Source organism: Haematobia irritans, chromosome 2, assembly GCF_050003625.1.
Source record: "Haematobia irritans isolate KBUSLIRL chromosome 2, ASM5000362v1, whole genome shotgun sequence".
NCBI classification, from domain to species: domain Eukaryota; kingdom Metazoa; phylum Arthropoda; class Insecta; order Diptera; family Muscidae; genus Haematobia; species Haematobia irritans.
In genome coordinates this window covers 174,913,608-174,935,297 of record NC_134398.1, presented here as the reverse complement: position 1 = coordinate 174,935,297, position 21,690 = coordinate 174,913,608, and the positions used below count along the sequence as shown (strand labels likewise).

Here is a 21,690-nt window from a genome sequence, read left to right as displayed (position 1 = left end):
TTGACCCCGGGTGCCGATCCGATCTGGTTGAAATTTGGTACGTGGTGGTAGTATATGATATTTAACAACCATGCCAAAAGTGGTCCATATCAGTCCATAATCATATATAGCCCTCAAATAAACCGATCCCGAGATTTGGTTTTGGAGCCTCTTGGAGGAACAAATTTCATCCGAGTCAGTTGAAATTTGGTACATTGTGCTAGTATATGGCCGTTAACAACCATGTCTAACTAGGTCCATATCGGTCTATAGTTATATCTATCCCTCAGATGAATCGATCCCCAATCGCAAAAAATTGGTCCATATCATGTTCATAATTGTATATAGCACACATATAAGCGACCCCCATATTTCAATTCTATCTCTCTACGTACCGTGCAAAAGTCCATATCATATTTGTATACTTACCTATACATACCTTTTTTGTCTAATATATGGGTTGTGGTATCTTAAGAACTTTTAAGATACCACAACCCAAGTATTTCGATTGTGGATGTCAGTCTTTCGTAGAAGTTTCTACGCAATCCATGGTAGAGGGTACATAAGATTCGGCCTGGCCGAACTTACGGCCGTATATACTTGTTATTCTTGTGCTCATGGTATAAATTAGAATTTTTTTACTTACGGAGTACAGTAACTCCAATACAATGTCGTAATAAAATGACAGCATTATATTATACAATGATTAGAAACAATATGTATTATATCGTGGTTTGAATTTTCCCTACCAGCTATGGAAAAAACCTTGTTATAGCCACCACCATAGAATGGTGACGGGGGTATAATAAGTTTGTCATTCCGTTTGTAATCCATCGAAATATCGATTTCCGACTATATTAAGTATATATATCCTTGATCAGGGAGAAATTCTAAGACGATATAACCATGTTCGTCTGTCTGTCTGTTGTAACGACGCTACAGTCTTCAATAATGAAGAAATCGTGCGGAAATTTTGCACAAACTCGTCATTTGTCTGCAGGCAGGTAAAGTTCGAAGATGGGATATATCGGTCCAGGTTTTGATATACTCCCCATATAAATCAACCTCCCTATTTGGGGTCTTGGGCCTATAGAAACCATAGTTTTTATCCAATTTGCCTGAATTTGGAAATCTAGAGGTATTTTAGAAACATAAAGAGGTGTGTCAAAAATGGTGAATATCGGTTCATGTTTTGGTATATCCCCCATATAGACCGATTTCCCGATTTTACTTCTTGGGCTTATAGAAACCGTAGTTTTCATCCAATGTGCAGGAAATTGGAAGCCTAGAGGTATTTTAAGACCAAAAAGAGGTGTGCCAAAAATGGGGAGTATATATTTAGCTTATTTCGATAAAAGCCTCTACTTTAAAATAACATCGAGAAATAAATCGAAACTAAGTGGGAAAATAGAATTTTGTGTCTTTTTCGAATGTCACTCTAAGTGGACATCGGTAGTGAAAGGGTTAGGTTAGGTTAGGTTATGTGGCAGCCCGATGTATCAGGCTCACTTAGACTATTCAGTCCATTGTGATACCACAGTGGTGAACTTCTCTCTTATCACTGAGTGCTGCCCGATTCCATGTTAAGCTCAATGACAAGGGACCTCCTTTTTATAGCCGAGTCCGAACGGCGTTCCAAATTTCAGTGAAACCACTTAGGGAAGCTTTGAAAGCCTCAGAAATGTCACCAGCATTACTGAGGTGGGATAATCCACCGCTGAAAAACTTTTTTGTGTTCGGTCGTAGCAGGAATCGAACCCACGACCTTGTGTATGGAAGGCGGGCATGCTATCCATTGGCTCCCTAGTGAAAGGGTTAAAATAAAGTTCTGATTTGACACAATTTGTGTCCATCTTTCTTTCTTTATTTTTATTGTTCGCAAGATACAGGCTCAATTCATATCTTAATAAAATTCCGTAGAGAGTATTTTTGTGGAACCAAAACGAGTATTTTGATTTTAATAAAAGAACCCATACTGAAAAAAAAACTAGGATTCATGACATTGTGATCCATAGTTCTAAGGAAAAGTTTAATTACACAATTATCGAATTTATTTTTGTGTAAAGGTAATTTAAGATAATCCGTCTCTACCCTCTCCGATTGTAGTCGCAATATTTTGTGTCCAATACAAAGACAGCTTCTATTTAGCATGGACGATTTTTTAGATTGCCTAGGCAGTCTTCAACACAATCAAAATTTCTTAAAAATGTCATTGTCCGTTATTTTAAGCTCTAATCCATTTTAAAGAATCTATGATCAGTGATCTAAGCTAAACTAATTGATCACCTTAACTGTGTGCACATGGTTTTAGTCTCGTGCTTTTTCTTCATTGTTTTGCTAAGGAGAAACTTGGTGGCCAAATGCAGAGCTTTTCATTGAAGTTTTTCTGGTTATATTTGGTTTTTGTTTTTATTGTTTGCAGGCCTAGAAAAAGACTGAGTAATTACTTCTGGCTTTTTTTTCACCAAGTATATGATAGGGTTTCCATTTACCGGTTGTTTTGTGGGCCATTACAATGAAACCTCGAAACCAGAAATTAACGTAAGACTCTCCAACAGCAATGCCAGTGGAAAACAAAGACCTGAGTGAGTAAAAGCAGTTTTAGCTTTGCGGCATATTGCATTTTGCCTATGTATAGGTGAGACTCGTAGACAATATTGTTAAAAGCCATGAACATTGAATCTTAGCTTTTCAGATTTAATTTCGTACCGAGACAGTGAACAACATCCAAACGGTTATCGAACGGTTACGGTGTTGTATTGAAAATCCCATTGCTCGATTGGATATTGATTGAAAAATTCGATTTGAATACAAAAATTTCGTAAGCTGGTAAACGCTCCAGCTGAGACATAACTGAGTGTTGTGTTGTCTTGAAGCCATTACTTCAAGTGGTAGTGGGTCGGTATCATAGCTCAGTTGGGAGCTTGTTTCGTGGTGTTTGCATTTGCGCATGCGCATTTTGTACAATAGAAAATCCAAAACGAAATTGAATTAGAAAAAATTTAACAAAAACGCAGGGAGCGAGAGAGAGATACAAGCCATTGGTGTACCACCGATTCATCCATCGAAATTTCGAAGCAACAGAGCCGACAGCTTTAACGCTGCCGTTGGCGTCTACCACCAACAGTGAATTGTTTGTCTGTCGGGCAGTGAAGTGTTGTCATCAACTTTGCACTTTTGCGCTCGCTTAACTATCGTTAAGCTCACAGATTGTTTTAGCGCTTGCTGCAGTAAGCACGCGTGCGCGGTCTTCTCGTAAGCGATACAAAAAAATAAATATCAAAAATTACCCAACTCAAATATAAAAGGAAAAATAATAGAAAAAATTTAAAACTCTTAACGTTTACATTTTTTTCGAAATCGCGTAACGGTTATTGAATCATAACAAATATCGAAAACGTCCCCAATTCTAAATGTGTATATGGTGTTCTTAAGAAACTATTGTCTTTGCTCCTGTGCTGGTCATGTCTAACTGCTTAGTGAGAACGACGTTATGCTAAACGGCAAAAGGAATAAAACTAAAATATATCTTATCGGTTATTATCTTTTTGGTAAAAGGCAGTAAATTTCCGCTGCTTCTCACAAAAAAAAATTGAAACGAATTTTCCAAATTTTCCAACTTTAATTTGATTCCTCTTCAAAAGCTAACCAAAGTGCCTGACAAGAAAAAAAAAAACAAAACAAAAAAATTAACCACAGAAAAAAAGAAAAACAAGTGTTTCCTGTTTTGTAATATAATTTTGTCTTGTAAAGCTATAGTGCCAAATTTACACACAAAAAAAAGCAATTATACTCTTACATACAGCCACAAATACAACCATTTTAAAAATACATTTACACACATATACGTATATCTATTTCGAAACTAAGTTATTTATTATTGAAAATAAAAAGAAATAAAAACCAAAACAAGAAAAACCCAAGTGAATTTAAGAAAAGTCCCAGTCATAGTATAGTTTATTTATTCAACCTCTAAAAAATCCTTGCTAAGGATTTAATCCAAAGGAGAAAACTATGGAGAAACAACGAATTCTTATTGGAATAATTTTATGGTAAGTAGTCCAATTTATTTATTGTGGAAAAAGCATACGATTTAAAAAGGTTTTGTGATAGAATTTGTAAAATTTATTTCCAAAAATTTCACACAATATCGTTTATATTTGATTACATGAATTTTAATTTTATTTACTGAAATAAACAAAAAAAAATAAAATAATAACAGATTTAAATTTGTATAATAATTGTAAACATGATTTTATTTTTATTATTTATATTTTATTATTTAATTTTACCTTCATAAAATTTGTTTTAATTTTATACACAACTACTTGTTTAGAGTATAAAAGCTAAGACATTCATAGGAATATATTGATCTTAGACTCCACATCAGTTCAGAAAATTTTTTTATACAATCGGAAAAATAATTGGTGCAATTTATATTTTAATTTAATTTGCTTCAATGACAAAAATTATATTATCAGTCACAGAATTAAAATTAATTGATATATGAGAAAATTCTCGGTTTACCCCACAAGGACAAAAAAAAATTCCTTACTTTCTCCTACATTCCCAAAAATGTTTAATACAATTTTGTTCAATTTAAAAAAAAAATTACAAAACAAAAATAGTTTTATATGCTTTATTATCATTAAACATATGGAAATGCAACGTATACTACGTAAAAATAAATTTGTATTACAACCACTGTTGCCACAATTCGTAGAATTTTAACAAAAATTTTAGATTTTTTTCTGTTTGGTAGATTGGTAAAATTCTTGATGTGTTGGTATATCAAATCTCTATAGAAATACAATTTTGAAAAAAGTTTATATAAAAATAAATTTTTGGAAAAAGTTTCTATTAAAAAATGTTGACACAAAAACATTTTTTTGACTAAATTTTCTACAGAAATAAAATGTTGACAAAATCTTCTACAGGAATAAAATGTTAACAAAATTTTCTAAAGAAATAAAATTTTGACTAAATTTTCTACAGGAATAAAATTTTGACAAAATTTCTATAGAAATACAATTTTGACAAAATTTTCTATAGAAATAAAATTTTTACAAAATTTTCTACAGAAACAAAATATTAACAAAATTTCGTATAGAAATTAAATTTGGACAAAATTTTCTACAGGAATAAAATTTGAGAAAATTTTCGTTAGAAATAAAATTTTTACAAAATTTTCTATAGAAATAAAGTTATGATCAAATTTTCAATAGAAATAAAATTTTGACAAAATTTTCTACAGGAATAAAACTTTGACAAAATTTTGTATAGAAATAAAATTTTGAAAAAATTTTCTACAGGAATAAAATTTTGAAAAAATTTTGTATAGAAATAAAATGTTGACAAAATTTTGTAGAGAAATTAAATTTGGACAAAATTTTCTACAGGAATAAAATTTGAGAAAATTTTCTATATAAATAAAATTTTGGCAAAATTTTCTATAGAAATAAAATTTTGACAAAATTTTCTTCAGGAATAAAATTTGGACAAAATATTGTATAAAGGGTGATACGGTCAAAATTTGGTCAAGGGAAAACGCGTGTAAATCGGTGAAATCGTTTATTTAAAAAATCAAATTAAATTTCTTTTTCAAGTTCAATTAGTATAAAATTCAGGAAAAATATTCATTTAGGCTTTCTCTTTTCCAAATCCGAATTGCCGGGCCTCACGCTTGACACCTGCCATCAGATTTTGTACATCCACCTTGTCCACCTTCTTCGCCGCAGAAAGCCAGTTTGCCTTGAACTGCTGCTCGTCCTTAGCAGTTTTTTGGTCTTCTTTAGGTTCCGCTGGACAATAGCCCAGTATTTCTCAATTGGGCGGAGCTCTGGCGTGTTGGGAGGGTTCTTGTCCTTGGGAACCACCTGCACGTTGTTGGCGGCGTACCACTCCATGGCCTTTTTACCGTAATGGCAAGATGCCAAATCCGGCCAAAACAGTACGGAACAACCGTGTTTCTTCAGGAAAGGCAGCAGACGTTTATTCAAACACTCTTTCACGTAAATTTCTTGGTTGATGGTCTCGGAAGCTATGAAAATGCTGCTTTTCAAGCCACAGGTACAGATGGCTTGCCAAACCAGATATTTCTTTGCGAACTTTGACAGTTTTATGTGCTTTAAAATATCTGCTACCTCTCCCCTTCCTTTTGCCGTATAAAACTCCTGTCCCGGAAGCTGCTTGTAGTCGGCTTTGACGTAGGTTTCGTCGTCCATTACCACGCAGTCAATCTTCGTCAGCATCGTCGTGTACAGCCTCCGGCATCGCGCTTTGGCCGTCGTATTTTGTTTATCATCGCGATTGGAAGTCACTACCTTCTTGTAAGTCGATAGTCCGGCTCGTTTTTTGGCTCGATGCACGGTTGTAGACGATACACCCAGCTTATTTGCGGCATCTCGGATAGAGAGGTTAAGGTTTCGCTTGAAACTACCGGCAACTCTCTTTGTCGTCTCAGCGGCTTCCGGTTTTCGATTTCCTCCCGATCCAGACTTCCTGGCTGTCGACAAACGTTCCCCAAACACTTTAATTACATTTGTAACGGTTGATTTGGAAACTTTTAGCGATTTTTCCAGCTTTGCCTGCGAGTAGCTCGGTTCTTCGCGATGCGCGAGCAAAATTTTGATACGCTGCTCTCCTTGCTTGGACGGCATTTTGACAACTGAAGAGTGAATTCCAAAATCAAAATAGGAGCAACATTCTACACACACACACCTTCAAAATGAGGGATGTTCAGATTTTTTAAATGCAAAATTTAAAGAAATACGTCAAGTTTATATTGACCAAATTTTGACCGTATCACCCTTTAGTTTCCACACATTCCCAGCAAAAAAATGGAAGTTCTTCCAAAGGCACAACTTTAAAAGCACTTCCAGAAGATGTACTCCCAATGATGTTCTTTATTTTAACTACCAAGAAAGTTCTTTTAATTCCATTTGTATAACTTGGGTTTTTCATACTTTTAATGGGTAATTTTAACTTTTTTGTTTCAAATAGGTTAAAAACAGAGTAAGAATTCATAAAATGTTACAACTCATTTAAATTTTTTCGAAAAAAATGCTCAATCCAATCAGAAAAAATTGTGATTTTTTGAAAATATTTGAGGTCAAATGATTCCGACAAGTGTTAGAATCCATTAAAAATTTTAAAAAAATTATAAAAATTATTTATTTGACAAAATGTCACAGAATTTTTTAATTTACATCCAAAACATTGAACTCGGATAACATCTGAAGAAGTCATGCAAATTCAGTGCAACGGCTGTTGAAATGGAAGACTTCTGTCCTATGACAAGCCCATGTTAAATTCATCGCTTCTGCTTCAATTTTGCACCACTTACGGATCCAAAAAGAACATTTTCATTACTTTTTTGGCTTGAAACTACCGGCAACTCTCTTTGTCGTCTCAGCGGCTTCCGGTTTTCGATTTCCTCCCGATCCAGACTTCCTGGCTGTCGACAAACGTTCCCCAAACACTTTAATTACATTTGTAACGGTTGATTTGGAAACTTTTAGCGATTTTTCCAGCTTTGCCTGCGAGTAGCTCGGTTCTTCGCGATGCGCGAGCAAAATTTTGATACGCTGCTCTCCTTGCTTGGACGGCATTTTGACAACTGAAGAGTGAATTCCAAAATCAAAATAGGAGCAACATTCTACACACACACACCTTCAAAATGAGGGATGTTCAGATTTTTTAAATGCAAAATTTAAAGAAATACGTCAAGTTTATATTGACCAAATTTTGACCGTATCACCCTTTAGTTTCCACACATTCCCAGCAAAAAAATGGAAGTTCTTCCAAAGGCACAACTTTAAAAGCACTTCCAGAAGATGTACTCCCAATGATGTTCTTTATTTTAACTACCAAGAAAGTTCTTTTAATTCCATTTGTATAACTTGGGTTTTTCATACTTTTAATGGGTAATTTTAACTTTTTTGTTTCAAATAGGTTAAAAACAGAGTAAGAATTCATAAAATGTTACAACTCATTTAAATTTTTTCGAAAAAAATGCTCAATCCAATCAGAAAAAATTGTGATTTTTTGAAAATATTTGAGGTCAAATGATTCCGACAAGTGTTAGAATCCATTAAAAATTTTAAAAAAATTATAAAAATTATTTATTTGACAAAATGTCACAGAATTTTTTAATTTACATCCAAAACATTGAACTCGGATAACATCTGAAGAAGTCATGCAAATTCAGTGCAACGGCTGTTGAAATGGAAGACTTCTGTCCTATGACAAGCCCATGTTAAATTCATCGCTTCTGCTTCAATTTTGCACCACTTACGGATCCAAAAAGAACATTTTCATTACTTTTTTGGCGACGCTTTTTTTTGGGTTGTTAAAGATCAAGCCTTTTAATTTCCTCCTCTAGAGCCAAAACAATGTAAACTTTTTGCGTTGAGTGAAAAAATCCCTACATTGTGCCCCTAAGTCCCTATACTGTCTTGTGTCTGTAACATATATTAGAAAAAAACCTAAATACATGTAGGGAATTTCTCCTACTTCTGCCAACACTGCTATCAATTAACTTTTTTTGATAAATATAATTTATTTTGGTCGAACAACAAAATTGGAAATATTTAGGTGATATTTTTGTGTGAGTAAATATGGCTATGTCCATCGTAACTTGTTCCACGTTAGCAATTTTTTGTTCGATAACAAAAATAAATAAAATAAAAATATAAAATAAAATAAAAATATAAAATAAAATAATAATATTTTCAATAAGCATTAATTTTATGTTAGAATTTTTAGTAATGTAACTCCTACCTGCCAGGGTCATATATAGGCAGGATGGCAAACATATACTTGATATGTATGAAGTTATTTTGTCTAGCATTCTTTTAATGTAGTAAATTTGGGTATAGGTTCTAAACATGGTATTTATTGTTTTCACTTTCGAAAATAGGGATTAGTTTATAGATCGAATGTTTGACGCCAAGATTTTGAAGTATAGTAAATTTTTATCTATAAATCGAAATGACATATATCATTGTCAATTATCATGTATTTTTGAAGCAAAGTAATATTTCCTTAAAAACAAAAATATGTTTTGATTTAAACATTAAAGACAAAAAAGCTTCAATTATAAGCTAAGAAAAATTTAGCTGATTTTGCATTAAAAATATGTTTTCATTAAGATTTTTTTTTTTACTTTTATGTTTTGTTATAATTTGGATTTTTAAACTGATAATTATTTTTATATGAATGGCTTTGTTAACGTATCACAAGAAGATAATATAAATTCGATAAATGATATCTGTATACTAATTTTATTTTTAGAGCATAGAACTGTGCCTAGAAAGCCCCTTAAAATGTTGTTTTTTGAATGAAGCGGCTTTTCTGACTCATTATAAATAACAAAATCCATACAAGAAGGTCAAAATCTTTGGACCCAAGTACATGTTTAACCAAATTTGGAATATTTTTGGTATTTATCAGTTGCCATGACTCAAATTCCAAACATAATCATTTTCTGTGAAACGTCCATAAGCAATAAAGATCACTTAGAATTAAAACCAAATATCAAAGACTTTTAGGGTAAACCCCTGGGGATTTTTTGTGAATCATTGTAATTAAATTGGTATCCAAAGAACAAGAACGATTGAGTAGATTTGATTAACTCGATACAAATGTTGCGACCAAATTTTATATACATCGCATTGTAAAAAATATAACAAAAAATTAAGAAAGAGACAAGTAAGGAAAGTCTAAAGTCGGGCGGGGCCGACTATATTATACCCTGCACCACTTTGTAAATCAACATTTTCGATAGTATATCAAATCCGTCAAATATGTTTGGGTGCTATATATAAATGTTTTTGTCCCAACTACATACATTTAAACATGACTCCATCTGAACAAAATTTATAATCTATAATTTAAGTCGGCTAATGCTCTGGGATGGTATACTATGTTAGTAAAAAACAAGTAAGGAAAGTCTAAAGTCGGGCGGGGCTGACTATATTATACCCTGCACCACTTTGTGGATCTAAATTTTCGATACCATATCACATCCGTCAAATGTGTTGGGGGCTATATATAAAGGTTTGTCCCAAATACAAACATTTATATATCACTCGATCTGGACAGAATTTGATAGACTTCTACAAAATCTATAGACTCAAAATTTAAGTCGGCTAATGCACTAGGGTAGAACACAATGTTAGTAAAAAAATATGGGAAACATTTAAATCTGAAGCAATTTTAAGGAAACTTCGCAAAAGTTTATTTATGGTTTATCGCTCTATATATATGTATTAGAAGTTTAATAAAATTAGAGTCATTTTTACAACTTTCCGACTAAGCAGTGGCGATTTTACAAGGAAAATGTTGGTATTTTGACCATTTTTGTCGAAATCAGAAAAACATATATATGGGAGCTATATCTAAATCTGAACCGATTTCAACCAAATTTGGCACGCATAGCTACAATGCTAATTCTACTCCCTGTGCAAAATTTCAATTAAATCGGAGTAAAAGATTGGCCACTGTGGTCATATGAGTGTAAATCGGGCGAACGATATATACGGGAGCTATATCTAAATCTAAACCGATTTCAATAAAATTTGGCGCACTTGACTACACTACTAATTGTACTCCTAGTGCAAAATTTTAATCAAATTGGGGTAAAACTCTGGCTTCTGGGACCGTATTAGTCCATATCGGGCGAAAGATATATATGGGAGCTATATCTAAATCTGAACCGATTTCAATCAAATTCTGTATACTTGACTACACGACTGAGTGTTATGTTTGTACAAAATTTCAAGCAAATCGGTATAAAACTCTGGCTGCTGGGTCCATATTAGTCCATATCGGGCGAAAGATATATATGGGAGCTATATCGAAATCTGAACCGATTTCTTCCAAAATCAATAGGGTTCTATTCTGACCCAAATTAGGAACATGTGTCAAATTTGAAAGCGATTGGACTTAAATTGCGACCTAGACTTTGATCACAAAAATGTGTTCACAGACAGACGGACGGACGGACGGACAGACGGACATGGTTATATCGACTCAGGGACCCACCCTGAGCATTATTGCCAAAGACACCATGTGTCCATCTCGTCTCCTTCTGGGTGTTGCAAACATATGCATTAACTTATAATACCCTGTTCCACAGTGTGGCACAGGGTATAAAAATGTCAAAATAACTTAGATGCAATATTCGAGTACACAGTTATATGCTAATCATAATTAAAACAAAAGAGTTAAGAAGCGAACTCAAACAATAATAGAATATTTTCTAACAATATGAACATTGGCTTCCATTCTTATCTAAACCATAGATTAAAGATATAATCTTATACTAAAGTTTGAAAGAATACGCAAATCTGCAAAAATTGTAGTAGAAATACTTCTTATTATAATTCTTGGAATATATGTGTCATTTTTGTAGTAAACCAAAGTTTATTTAAAAAATTTCTATTATATTTTGCTATATATTTTTCTTTCGTTTAGAAATTACGTCAAATTCATAAGTTATTGCTTTCATTTAAGCTCATTAGATATTCTATTATTTTTTCTCTTTAATTACCAGGCGTTATAATCGGACAAACAAACAGATGGTAATAAAATATTTACCTGTTTGTCACTGGATGCAAAATTATAATCAATGTTTAAAGTCTAAGGTGTGATCCCATATAAGACGAAATAATATAATAATTTAATTAAACTGTAATATATTTAGAATACCCAAAACTGCGATGCATATCACATTTATTAGAAAATTTATATATCTTCTGTTGTGCCAAAGGATTGTTTTTTTGGGTTAATTATAAAGGAATGGGGATCCAAAATCTGTTTTTTGTGAGAAAAGTTTCGTGGTTTTAAATTTCGAGAAATCGTTTTTTTTTCGGAATTCAAAATGAAATAATGGACTTTCCCCTGCATCTGCAACAGACTTATTCAGTTTTAAACTTGGTTTAAATTGACTAGTCCTCTTTGATGGAAATATCAATTGTAATTAGATTTCTAAGAAATTTTCAAGTTAATTAATTCTGTAGTCCACCGTGGTGCAATGGTTAGCATGCCCGCCTTGCATACACAAGGTCGTGGGTTCGATTCCTGCTACGACCGAACACCAAAAAGTTTTTCAGCGGTGGATTATCCCACCTCAGTAATGCTGGTGACATTTCTGAGGGTTTCAAAGCTTCTCTAAGTGGTTTCACTGGAATGTGGAGCGCCGTTCGGACTCGGCTATAAAAAGGAGGTCCCTTGTCATTGAGCTTAACATGGAATCGGGCAGCACTCAGTGATAAGAGAGAAGTTCACCACTGTGGTATCACAATGGACTGAATAGTCTAAGTGAGCCTGATATCGGGCTGCCACATAACCTAACCTAACCTAACCTAATTAATTCTGTAGTTAAAGGAACCATATGATATTTTGATATTTTTACAATTCATTATATATCATTGGAATGAGTAAAACTATGCTAAAGATGATCTCATTGTTAATCTCAAAAAAATGATTTTCATACTTTGTACCAACTGAAGTTTCATCTTTGGTTTTTAGCTCTATTTCTACCATATATGTGAGTATGATGTTTCGACGACATTCGCCCTCACTTAAGGCAAGACGGTTTAATTAAAAGCATGCTACTCTTGGGTTACATTTGCATAATTTGCATATTGTTTAAGTTTAGACATTATTCTTTAAGCGGCATGTTTTATTTCTTAACGCGATTATTATTCCTCGCACACGAAGAGTTAAGATTCTATATAAGCAAATACCACTTCCTAAATATATCTGACCACCACTAATACACCAATGAACTTTTAGTTAATGCAAAGGTCATCGATATTAAAGCACTTAAAGTATTGTTGTTTTAATGTCAGATACAAAAAAAAATTAAAAAGAATTCGATATCATTTTTTATTCACACCCTACTAAAAACAGGCCAGAGAAAAAAAAAACAAAAACGCCAGCATTTAAAGGAAGTTCTTTAGCAAAAATGAAAAACCAAAAACATGTTTTTAAATTTAATTCGAATATCAAGTAAAACCAAATAACAAATGCAAATATTAAATTTATAGTTTTAGGAAAAATGTCAGACAATCTTATCTACTTACCATGGCTTATTTATAGTTTGATAAGTGATTCAAGTTCGTTGCTTAAGTCTTTTGTTTTATTCTGGTAAGTGGTATGTATGGTCGTTCACAAGGCCATTATCCTTTAGGTTAATGGTCTTTTACGAGAGCGTTTTGCTGTGAAATAAAATAAATATTAGAAATAATATTTTTGGAGTTATCGACATTCTTAAATATTTTGTCCACGCCAATTCTGAAGTCCCGCCATAATAGTTCACTTTTTTTCTTCAAAACGAAAAAAGTCGAATAACCACTTGAGAAAGTTTTTTGTTTTAGGAAAAACAAATACCAATCTTATCTACCTAACCAGGCTTATTTTGGGGTTGATAAATAGTTCAAGTTTGCTACCCAAAACTTTTGTTTTACTGTGGTAAGTGGGGGATAGAGCACAAGTTTATTGGCCATTTACATATCTAACAAGTCAGGAAAGTTTAAAGTCGGGCGGGGCTGACTATATTATACCCTTCACCACTATTTATATCAACATATTTAATTCCATCTTAACACCTTCAAATTTGGTTGAAGCTATATAAAGGTTTATATTCCCGTATACAAATATTTAAATATGAACCTATTTGGATAAAATTTTGTAAACTTTCACAAAATCTCAAGATCCAAAATTTAAATTGGTTAATGACCGGGACGGACCACAATGTTAGTAAAAAATATTGTAAATATTTCAATTGCATAAAATTTCGGAAATCTTCATTTATGATTTATGGTCGATATATACGAATTAGAGTATAGGTAAATTTAAAGAATTTTTGCGAGTTTTCGGCTCAACAGTGACGATTTTACAAGGAACATGTGGGTATTTTGGCCATATTTGCTAAAACAGGAAGAACATATATATGGGGGCTTTGTCTAATTCTGAGCCGATTGTGATAAAAACATGTTATTTCCATTCCCTGTGCAGAATTTTAAGTAAATCGGAGGAAATTTTTGATCTACGGTGGTCATATCTGTAAATCGGACGACAGATATATATGGAAGCTATATTTAAATCTGAACCGATTTCAACCAAATGTATGCATATTAATAATGTTACCTCTACTCCTTGTGAAAAATTTTACGTAAATCGGCTTAAAACTTTGGCCTCTGGGGCCATAGGAGTTTAAATCGGGCGAAAGCTATATATGGGAGCTATATCTAAATCTGAACCGATTTCAACCAAATTCGGTGTGCATATCTATAATGTTAATTTTACTCCCTGTGCAAAATTTCACGTAACTCGGAGTAAACCTTTGGCCTCTAGGGCCATAGCAGTGTAAATCGGGCGAAGGCTATATATGAGAGCTATATCTGAATCTGAACCGATTTCAACCAAATTCGGTGTGCGTATTTATAATGTTAGTTCTACTCCCTGTGCAAAATTTCACGTAAATCAGAACAAAAGATTTGCCTCTGAGTCCATAGGAGTGTAAATCGGGCGAAAGCTATATATGAGAGCTATATCTGAATCCGAACCCATTTGACTGATATTTTGCAAAATTTACGAGACTCCTTGTATGAAATTGGAAGACGATTGTACGAAATTGGAAGAAGATCGGTTGATAAATACGTAATTTATGGGATCGTCTTTGAGCCGAAAAAGGACCCTATCCCAAATTTGAGGACGATCGGACTTAAACAGCGAGCTGGACTTTGCACACAAAAATACATCAACAGACAGACAGACATACGGACATGGCTAGATCGACTCAGGGACCCACCCTGAGCATTATTGCCAAAGACAACATGTGTCTATTTCGTCTCCTTCTGGGTGTTGCAAACATATGCACTAACTTATAATACCCTTTTTCACAGTGTGGCGCAGGGTATACAAATTAATATTAACAACAATTACTGGCACTATGATGATACTTTTATATTAGTGAAAAATTAAAATAGTGTGTTAAATTTAGTTAAGAACAAAAATGCAAATGTTGAATTTTTAGTTTTAGGAAAATTTTCTGGCTTGATTTGATAAGTGGTTCAAGTTCGTTGCTTAAGTCTTTTGTTTTATAAGACCATAATCCTTTAGTTTATTGAACTTTTATGTGCGTACCATTTTCGAAAGCAAGTTTATACACTCAAGAGTTGTAGGAGTTAACAAAAGTAAAAAAAAAATAAAATTATTTTATTATATTTTGTGCCATGATTTATAATCTTCCACATATGAATTTTTGACATGAGGTTGGTTTTATGTTTCCATTTTAATTTTATTTTACATTTATTCTCTGCCTGCCAGATAATTTATTTTTGATTAATGTCTTGCCAATTTTGCTTAGTGATTTGTTTTAAGCTTAATTTTTGTTTTTTTTTATAAATTTTTCCCTCAATTTGGATTCATTAATATTTTTCTGGTTTCTCATATTATATTTTAGCCATCAGACTCTTAGCCAATTTTGGCGCCAGTATTGTTTTGCTATTGTACATCCAGATTCTTACTAATTATTAAAAAGCACAACAGCAACAATAATCAAAAATAATAATAATAAAGCACACAAAACAAGTCTGAAGATCCATTCTAAATGTTAACTGGCTTGAAGTACACAATTTTCAGTTTTTATTTTCTTGCTATATTGAAAGTAATCAGAACGTAAACACAAAAAACCCCATCTGAAATAGACACTTTAATTTGAGTGATTTGAGCATTTGTTATGCTATTGAAAAATGAATTTTATGCCTATAGTTTGTAATTTGCATAAATGATAGACATTTAGAGAGATAGAAAAAAATCTTCCTGATGCCTTAGGGGGTTATTTTTTCCAGTTTTTGTTTTCTTAATACCAAAAAAAAAAATGTGTTTAAAGTGGAAAATCAATCAATTCTAAGAGTTAATTTCATCGCTTTAAGAATATTCGTTTTTTTTTTTAGTTCCTGTTGCTGGTGTATTATTACGAGGAAGAGTTGTTAATGATAGGTGAATGTAGCCATTAACCATATATAGGGGCGTTCACTTTTGAGTTATGCTTAGCGTATATAAATTAGAAAATAATTGCTAAAAATCGTTAATCTTACTCCAATGCATTGATAAAATTACGAGGGGGAAATTATTATTCGATTTTTTTACGTATACTGAATATGGAGAATATTTTTGACTACTTGGTCTACAAAGACAAAGCCGACTCCAATTCGTAATATAACACAGACTTTTATATTCGGTCTATAGACCTAAAGCAATATCAATAGATTTCAGGGTTATATATTGTAAAAATTGTTGGTTTATATAAAATGGTTAAAAATCTCTTCTTTATTTGAAAGTAATTCGAAAACAACTGACATGAAAATTTTTAATGTGTCATTTTGAATAATGAATGCATAGATAGGTTGAATACAAAATTATATATCAAGCAAAGTGTTTTCATAAGCAGGTTATTATTGAATTCTACACATATATTTCTCGATCTGCCCACATTGGTCCTATTTATTATCGAATTCTCTTAAAAAATACTTATACTTAATTCTCTGTTCGGACAAAAGGTACAATTTAAAAATAATTTATTTAAGGGAAGGTGAAATTATCCAGAATATTAAGGATATAAAAGACATAAACAATACCTTATTTTTCCAAACAAATTTTTATGCCACAAAAATCGATTGGGAGCAAAGTATTTATTTGTATAAAACTATTGTATGCCGACCCGAGTAAAAATTGAGAGATCTAATTTGATACAATGAGATATGAGTAGATCCTAAAAATGGTAAGATCTATGATATTTAATTACTATGAAAATAGATCTGATCAGATCTCAATATTGGCCTAGATCTAATGTCTTATATATAATTATATCTATCAATATATATAATTGGGTCTGATGTTAAATCTGGTCATATATGGAATCATATACATTTCTATCTAATTCTATCTTATCATATTTGGGTATATCTACATATATCTAAAGGGGCCAATTTTGAGATCTAAACATATCTGATTATATTCCCCGATTTTTATACGGGGAATGTGGTTGAAATTATTTAAGATTTATGTTGGGGTTCCATTTATCTCTTTTTCCGATATGCGTATAGCGTATGCAAAGGATTGATTTTTTAATCCGCTCAGGTACACACAAAGAAAATTTCATTAAAAGTCAGCCAACGAAAAGTTTTCATTGATATAACGAAACGTTTTCATTAATACAATGAAACTATTCCTTAATAGTACGAAACGTTACGTTGATTTGCAGAAAATTCGTTATATTAACGAAAAAATTCCTTGTATTAACGAATTTGTTTCATTGGCTGACTTTTAACGACACATTTCGTTAATATAACGAAACTTTTTCTATTAGTGTAGCTATTAGGAAATTTTAATGGTTTTGATCCATTATGTGAATATTCCCAGATAATCCAATGAGGGCAAAACAAATGCAAGAAAGACTTGTAAATTTGTTATACATTTTTTTATTATTTTTTAGTCCTCTCTGAGGTATAAATACACTAAAAAAATTATTGTCGTGAGGCCAAAGATTTCATGTCCTTAAATACGAATGCAAATTTTGCTTAGCATAGAAGAGGCATTTCTCTAATATAAAGTTTTTTTCCTTGTCCAAAAGTAATAAACTTTTCAATGAAGTCGTATTGTCCTTATAATTAAGTGATTTTACTTAATAATGGGTATCATTACATGAAAGAAAATTTTTTTGGGGTAAGGTCAACTTGATTTTAATAATTCAGAAAAATTCTTTAAAATTAATGAAATAGTCTTTAAATTTGTTGTCTTTTTGCATCTTGACTACAAAGCAAGAAAAAAAAGTTAAAATATAGGACATGTTTTTCAACACTTTATTTTAAAGACATTTTTTACTTGAAACATAGCATAATTTCTACTGGAAGTCGAGTCTGAATTTGGAAAATAAAGTTTTTGTTAATTCGTTTTTAAAGCACTTTGACATCATATGAAGAAGAAAGGTTGAAAAAAAAATTAAAAATTAAAATTTGCTTCCTAGAAGCAAGTACACAAAACCCAAATTTAATAGAGAATTGTGTCTTAAAAGTATCCTTACTTGTATTCTCCGCTTCGTTGGCTCGGAATCAAAACCAAAATTGTTAAAGTAAAGACAAAATCTTTAGAACCGCGCATGCATTATTTTCAGTGTAGCTAGTAGTAATTTGAACGGTTTTGGTTGGCAACGATTACTTTGTTCTACAAAGTGGTGAATGGTATAATAATGTCAGCCCCGCTTAACTTTAAAATTTCCTTACAATGCGTTTTATACCCTTCACCACTAATGTGGTACAGGATATAATAAGATTGTACATTTGTATGTAACGCCGAGAAGGAGCAATCATAGAATTAAATTCTGAGTCGATTTAACGATGTCCGTCTGTCAGTCTGTTGATGTATTTTTGTGTCCATGTCGCAGTTTAAGTCCGATCGTCCTCAAATTTGGCATAAAGTCCTTTTTCGGCTCAAAGACTATCCCTATTGAGTATGGAAATAATCGGTTCAGATTTAGATATAGCTGCCATATATATATTTATAACCGATCTGTTCATAAATGACTACCAACATATATTAACTGATCTTCTTCCAACTTCGTATAATCGAATATTTTGTGAGTCTCGTAAGTTTTGCAAAATATCACTCAAATCGGTTCAGATTCAGATATAGCTCTCATATATAGCTTTCGCCCGATTTACACTCGTATGGCCCCAGAGGCCAAAGGTTTACTCCGAGTTACATGCAATTTTGCACGGGGCGTATAATTAACATTATAAATATGCGTACCGAATTTGGTTGAAATCAGTTCTGATTTAGATATAGCTCTCATTTGCACAGGCAGTAGAATTAACTTTATAAATATCCCAGCAAAAAAAGCGTCGCCAAAAAAGTAATGAAAATGTTCTTTTTGGATCCGGAAGTGGTGCATAATTGACGCAGAAGCGATGAATTTACCATGGGCTTGTCATAGGACGGAAGTCCTCCATTTCAACAGCCGTTGCACTGAATTTTCATCACTTCTTTAGGTGTAATCTGAATTCAGTGTTTTGGATGTAAATTAAAAAGTTCTGTTATATTTGGCCAAATAAATAACTTTCATATGTTTTATAATTTTTAATGGATTCTAACGCTTGTTGGAAACGTCTGACCTCAAATATTTTCAAAAATTCACAATTTTTTCAGATTGAATTTACCATTTTTTTCGACAAAATTTAAATGATTTTACCATTTTATGAATTCTTTCTCTGTTTTTAACCTATTTGAAACAAAACAAGTAAGGAAAGTCTAAAGTCGGGCGGGGCCGACTATATTATACCCTGCACCACTTAGTAGATCTAAATTTTCGATACCATATCACATCCGTCAAATGTGTTGGGTGCTATATATAAAGGTTTGTCCCAAATACATACATTTAAATATCACTCGATTTGGACATAATTTGATAGACTTTTACAAAATCTATAGACTCAAAATTTAAGTTGGCTAATGCACTAGGGTGGAACATAATTTTAGTAAAAAATAATATGGGAAACATTTAAATCTGAAGCAATTTTAAGGAAAATTCGAAAAAGTTTATTTATGATTTATCGCTCGATATATATGTATTAGAAGTATAGGAAAATTAGAGTCATTTTTACAACTTTTCGACTAAGCAGTGGCGATTTAACAAGGAAAATGTTGGTATTTTGACCATTTTTGTCGAAATCAGAAAAACATATATATGGGAGCTATATCTAAATCTGAACCGATTTCAATCAAATTTGGCACACATGACTATATTACTAATTGTACTCCTAGTGCAAAATTTCAACCGAATAGGGCCAAAACTCTGGCTTTTAGGACCATATTAGTCCATATCGGGCGAAAGATATATATGGAAGCTATATCTAAATCTGAACCAATTTCAATCAAATTTTGCAAACTTGACTATACTACTAATTGTACTCCTAGTACAAAATTTCAACCAAATTCGGCCAAAAATCTGGCTTCTGGGGCCATATAAGTCCATATCGGGCGAAAGATATATATGGAAGCTATATGTAAATCTGAATCGATTTCAACCAAATTTTTCACGCATAGCTACAATGCTAAATCTACTACCTGTGCAAAATTTCAACCGAATAGGGCCAAAACTCTGGCTTTTAGGACCATATTAGTCCATATCGGGCGAAAGATATATATGGAAGCTATATCTAAATCTGAACCAATTTCAATCACATTTTACAAACTTGACTATACTACTAATTGTACTCCTAGTACAAAATTCGGCCAAAAATCAGGCTTCTGGGGCCATATAAGTCCATATCGGGCGAAAGATATATATGGGAGCTATATCTAAATCTGAACCGATTTCAATAAAATTTTGCAAACTTGACTATACTACTAATTGTACTCCTAGTACAAAATTTCAAGCAAATCGGTATAAAACTCTGGCTGCTGGGTCCATATTAGTGCATATCGGGCGAAAGATATATATGGGAGCTATATCTAAATCTGAATCGATTTCTTCCAAAATCGATAGGGTTCTATTCTGACCCAAACTAGGAATATGTGCCAAATTTGAAGGCGATTGGACTTAAATTGCGATGTGTTCACAGACAGACGGACGGACAGACGGACATGGTTATATCGACTCAGGGACCCACCCTGAGCATTATTGCCGAAGACACCATGTGTCTATCTCGTCTCCTTCTGGGTGTTACAAACATATGCACTAACTTACCCTATTCCACAGTGTGGCGCAGGGTATACAAAAACGATATGCCAGTTAATCAAGTGCTGCGTGAGTAAAAACTTTCTGTATTCCAATTGCAAAATGCTATTATAGAAATCTAATGAAAATTGTGTAAAAACGAAAGAAATAGTGGCCAATTAATTCCCAATATAATAATTTGGACAAAAAACCATTCACCCCAAATAAACCTATAAAAAATTATACCATTCAATTCCTATAAATAGTAAAAAAAGTTGTGTCACAATAATATTTTGAAGTTAGTTTGGTTTATTTTGGGGAATTGATTTTAGTCATTTATTTTATTTTTTTTTCTCCTATTCATTTGGTTTATTTTCTTTACATTGATTTGATCAATTGCTCCACATTCCTATTTCTGTGAATTTTAGCATAACATAACATAACGTAATATTTATCATTTCATTTAAAATGTTAATAAACCTAAATTTAAAATAAACGACTGAAAGTGAGACTGTAGCGTTGGATACAAATGAACGGTCTAGAAGACAGACAGACGAGTAGACCAATGAACGGATGACCAGCCAAACAACATTCCCATATTCACATTTCTGGTTGATGGTTATGTTTGCATTTGAATATTTGTTTAACACAACCTACTTAGCAAGATTGTATTTGAAGTTTTTCTTTTATTTATTTATTGTATTTCATATCTTAATTTTTAGTTTAAACAAATTTGTGCAATAGTTAACAGAATAATATATACATGTGTGTATGAATGTATATAAGGGTGGACTGGGAATGAGGAAACGGAAGTTGGAATAGATTGTGATTTAAATATAACAGAAAATAAATAATGTGGTTTGAAAGGTTAGAATATCCGCCGTTTTCCACATAGCAGATCATGGGTTTAATCTTAGCCAAATATCAAGTAGTTTTTTTTTAGGATGTGATTTATTCCCTCTCAGAAACGCTAGTGATATTTT

General features: G+C 32.4%; 1 protein-coding gene across 1 annotated transcript in view; it reads left to right on the top strand.

Moving 5' to 3' along the window:
* Positions 1–2,699: 2,699 nt before the first annotated feature.
* Positions 2,700–21,690, top strand: part of LOC142226718 (uncharacterized) — a 147,346-nt gene continuing 128,355 nt past the window's right edge. Inside the window, exon 1 of the mRNA XM_075296866.1 lies at positions 2,700–4,031. Within this exon, the coding sequence (XP_075152981.1) occupies positions 3,994–4,031 (38 nt within the window). The 5' untranslated portion in view covers positions 2,700–3,993. The remainder of the gene's footprint in view (positions 4,032–21,690) is intronic.